At 37.8% G+C, this 4299-nt stretch overlaps 1 protein-coding gene across 3 annotated transcripts in view; it reads left to right on the top strand.

Moving 5' to 3' along the window:
- The window catches only part of PARG (poly(ADP-ribose) glycohydrolase), a 142836-nt gene that overhangs the window by 529 nt on the left and 138008 nt on the right, over window positions 1–4299 (top strand). For 2 of the 3 annotated variants that reach the window (XM_058299150.2, XM_058299149.1), the window contains exon 2: window positions 4107–4173. The exons of the other annotated variant lie outside the window; for it this stretch is intronic. In XM_058299150.2, the coding sequence (XP_058155133.1) occupies window positions 4136–4173 (38 nt within the window). In that variant the 5' untranslated portion in view covers window positions 4107–4135. The remainder of the gene's footprint in view (window positions 1–4106; window positions 4174–4299) is intronic. 3 annotated transcript variants of the gene reach the window in all.

Raw genomic sequence — 4299 nt, 5'->3', positions numbered from 1 at the left:
GTACGTGAGGGGAAAAAAGTCTTTGTGTCCCGGGCCCGAATCTCTTCCTGGTCTGAGGACCTGGGGACTCCCCACTCCTTTCTGGTCTTGTGCGCACCGCTCTGAAATTCCCTTGCTGAACGTCCTTGCTTCTGCCTTCAAAAATGTATCAAGATAGACAGACAATTACAAAGTCAATATAATAAAGGGTGTTGGATGTTCTGATAGGTGAAGGTCAGAGTGTAACGGTAGAAATCAGAAGTAGCACCTCATTTGTGGGATCAAAGAGAGTCTCCCCCAGGAGGTGAGATGCTTACTGTGAGGCTTGATGAACAAGTAGGAGTTGGGTGGAAGAATGGGAAAGTAGGAAGGTGTTCCAGGAGTGTGGCTCCTGCTTAGGGTAGAGTAGTTACTGCAGAGAGGTAAGCAGGGGTCAAATCATAGTGAGCCATGCAGTTTGTGCTAACGATTTTTTTTTTGGGAAGCACTGAGGATTGAACTTGGGACCTCATACATGGGAACCTAGCACTCAGCCACTGAGCTACGTTTGCCCACTCTGCTGTGCTAAAGATTTTGAACTTTATTCTTAAAGACGATGAGAACCCATTAAAAGGTTATAGTTAGGGGAGGTAGGGGAGTGACTTGATGAGAATTTTATACATATATATGTATATAATTTTTTTTTTTAAAGATCCTTGTAGCTGGTATGGGGAAAATGAATAATTTGCAAGGAAGCAAAGGTGGATGAGCCTCAAGATTAGTTATGGAATTAGTCTAGGTGGGAGATAATAGGGCTTAGACTTGGACGTGGAAAGCAGGGAAGTAGATGGATTCTAGAGAGAAAGGGAAATAGGGTTCTGGGCTCAAAAGAAATATATCTGTGCCAGAGATGTAGATTTGTAAATTCTTGGCATAAACATGTAATTGATGCTTTCGAAGTAGATTAGGTAACAAAGTGTTAGAGATGAGTAAATACAACCTAGTACAGAACCTTGAGAAATGTCAATATTTAAGTGGATACTTAAGAGTAGCAACCAGAGTGATTTGAGGAAAGGTTTGCCTGTGTGATGCCATGCAGAAGAGAGCATTTCAAAAAGGACGCATCAGTCAACTGTGCTGGGCAAAAGTCAGGTAGGCCTGTTGTGACCTATATACTAAGGTCTCTCAGGACTTAGAGACATTTGGGAGCAGATTTGAACCAAGTCTTGAAGGATGAGCAGTATTTACTGTATAAGTCAAGGGGAGAAAATTATTTAAGTGCTCTTGCAAAGGATAGTTGGATTGGAGCATAGTATGATAGGAAGTCAGGATGAAGTTGGGAAGGTGGACAAGAGGTTATCATAGACAAACTTGCAAGTGCTATTTTAAGAATATAGAACTTTATTTTGTAAGTAATGGGAAGCCACTAACATTTTTTAAGCAGAGGAATACCATTTCGTTAATATTTTAGGAAGGATGACTTAGGCAGTGACTTTTGGACTTTTCTGCCTACAACCTGTAGTCTACATTTTGTCTAGTTCGCAGAGTAAAAAATGTATGTAACCTACTAAATGTGTTGTATTTATAACTAAAGCAAACTTTATTTCATGAACTAGTTCCTTATTATGCATGGCGCATTTTTATATTTTCTGTATTTCATTTTTAAAATGCTTGTCATTTTAGTAGTTTAGAAAATACTAGATTAGAGAATGTTAAGACTAGACAGAGAGACAAGACCTGTTGAAGGAAACAAAGTTGTCTAATAAGTGATGTAGCTGTCCTTTTAATGATGGTGCTATTGAAGATGGATTTAAGATTTATCGTGTAGATTTCAGAGGATATGGTGAAGGAGAGTGCAAGGGAGGGGAATTGAGGATAACCTCCAGGTACTCTATCTGACTTTTGTGACCGAGTACTCTATGGTTCCATTAATTTTATTTATATTTATTTAAAGAAGCTCATGATTGGGGGGAGGGGGAACTGTCAGTCTTCACTGATTGGATCTTGAGTTTTCTACAGAAGAGGAACCAGATTAATACTTGGGCTGTATCACATCTGTGTAAATATTTTTCGTATACTTGGCATAGGACACCAATTATTAGAATGTTCAAAGTCTAAATGTGTATCAAAATCTATTGTTTCATAGTTTGGAATTCATGTAAAAATCTGGCACTTAAAAAAAACTGTATATGGTTATTTTAGGAGAATAGGTGAAATAGGGAAATGGATTTGTTGTCTTACACTTGGTTTTATTTATCTACCTAGTATATTTCTCATATTAAATTAAAATCAGTGAATCTACATATAGGTAGTATGATCAGGAATTACTGTAGGAGCTCCCCTTTTCTGCCTATAGTAACTACCCAGAGTTCTCTTAAGTCTTTCAGCTCAGTGCTATTAAAATCATCTTCATACCTCTGTCCTTATGTCAAAACCCACCCATTGTCCCTTGCTTATTGGTCTCATCATACCCTTTCTTTCCCATATCTCATCTTGCTACTGCTGGTGGAGGTAAGGGATTCTTTGTGTAGTTGAAATGTAGGTGAATTTTACAGGAGTAAAATACAGCCTGTGTCTGTAGTGACTAACTGAATAATTAGCTCAATGAAATACACTGGTGTGTTACTGATGAGCATATGTGTAAGTATTTGGAAGTCAGAATAAAATTGGAAAACAGTCTCTGGGGGAAAAAATGGATTTGGAGCAAGTGTTAGGAGAGAATACATTTGAGGAGTGTCTGCTTTACCAAGCTGGACATGTAGTATTTCTCCTTGCTGATCTACATAACCCTTGGAAGTTGGGTTGTTGTTGACCCCATTTTTACAGGGGAAGAAATAGAAGCTCAAAGAAGAGAAGTAACTCACCCAACCTGGTGCTAGTAAATGACAGAGCCAAGATTTCCAGCCAAGATTGTGTGATTCCAAAGCTTTTCTCTTTTTCATCACTTCCACTTGCTTCCCTTTGGTTTGCTATTATTATTTCTGGTTAGAGAAGTCAGTTTCTGTATGATTTATGCTACTTTAGGAACTGGAGGGATAATCTTTTGAAACAACTCTGTGATGTGTTAGGTAAGAAACCTTTGGAAGCCAGAATAGTGATATTGGAAAGAGAATAGGCAGTCCTTTCCCTGGGGAGCTTGAAGAAAAGAAAGATTGCCTGTACTGAGAAATGTTTTATTAGCAGAAATAGTGGCCCTTCACCTCTTGATTCTCCTCCTTCATCCCTTTCTTAGGTGTCCAGAATCATTATAGAAAGTCTGAAGCTAGAGAGAGAACAGATTCTCAGTGCCAGGACTCTGAGCCCTCTTCCCCTTGAACTTCGCTAGAACACTCATCATAGCTGTTCATCATAGTTGTTAGGTTCTATAGAAGGTATCATTGTAGTACTATGATTCATGTGTATTATAAGGGCCTAGTCCTTTTATCCTGTTTAATCCATACATTATGGAAAAAGATATTTTAAATTCTGTACTAACTCAAAGAATGAATCTTTAGGCACACTGCTTGCTTGTAATTTGAGGATTTTCTTAAGTATAATTATGTTTGATAAAATGAAATCAGTGAAGATGGAACTATAGAAAAATTGTCAATTCAAGTGGTTTGTCCTCTTACTTGCTTCTGGTTAAAGCTAATTTTTCCCTCTGAAGCCTGGTTTGCTGCAGAAGCACTAAGTAAAATCACTAAAAGTGCCATCTTTAACTTATCCTGTCATTGTCAAGTCTGTAGTTATTCTCATTTCTCAATTTTCACTCTCCATTCTCACAAGGACAATTTGTATCCTTGGCCAGTAGTTTTGAGAGATACTGTTTTGACACACATTTTACAGAAAAGGAATCTGAGCCACATAAAAATGACAAGGTCATATAAGAAGCCAATTGGAGTGCCAGGGTTCAAGTCCACTTGGTCTGATTCTGGAGCAAATGAGGCCATACCAGCTCTTAGGGGCTGGTCACCTTCCACTCTATGCCATATGTATTTATAGTTAGGCCTAGAACTCTTTATCTGCTGTTTTCTAAAGGAAGAGGGAGTGTGGTTAATCTTTGTTAGACCCACAGAACCTAGTACAATACCTTGCTTGTCTAATTAATGCTAAAGAGAAACTCTACTTGAAGGAATATATGCAAATACATTAATTTTCTTTTTTTGCAGTTTTCAAACAAAAGGCTATTACCAGTTGGATGGATACTAAAGGAATCAAGACAACTAAACCAGAAAGGTATAGAAACATGCCTATGTAGAGAAATGAAAAACATAATGTATGCATATTTTATCTTGCTTTATGCTATTTTCTCTTCTTTTTCCTTCACCTGTTTTTATTCATCCTTCACCTTACCAATAGTAA

Source organism: Dasypus novemcinctus, chromosome 6 (assembly GCF_030445035.2).
Source record: "Dasypus novemcinctus isolate mDasNov1 chromosome 6, mDasNov1.1.hap2, whole genome shotgun sequence".
Lineage (NCBI taxonomy): Eukaryota > Metazoa > Chordata > Mammalia > Cingulata > Dasypodidae > Dasypus > Dasypus novemcinctus.
The sequence above is the reverse complement of the archived record's forward strand: the minus strand, read 5'-3'. Positions and strand labels throughout refer to the sequence as shown.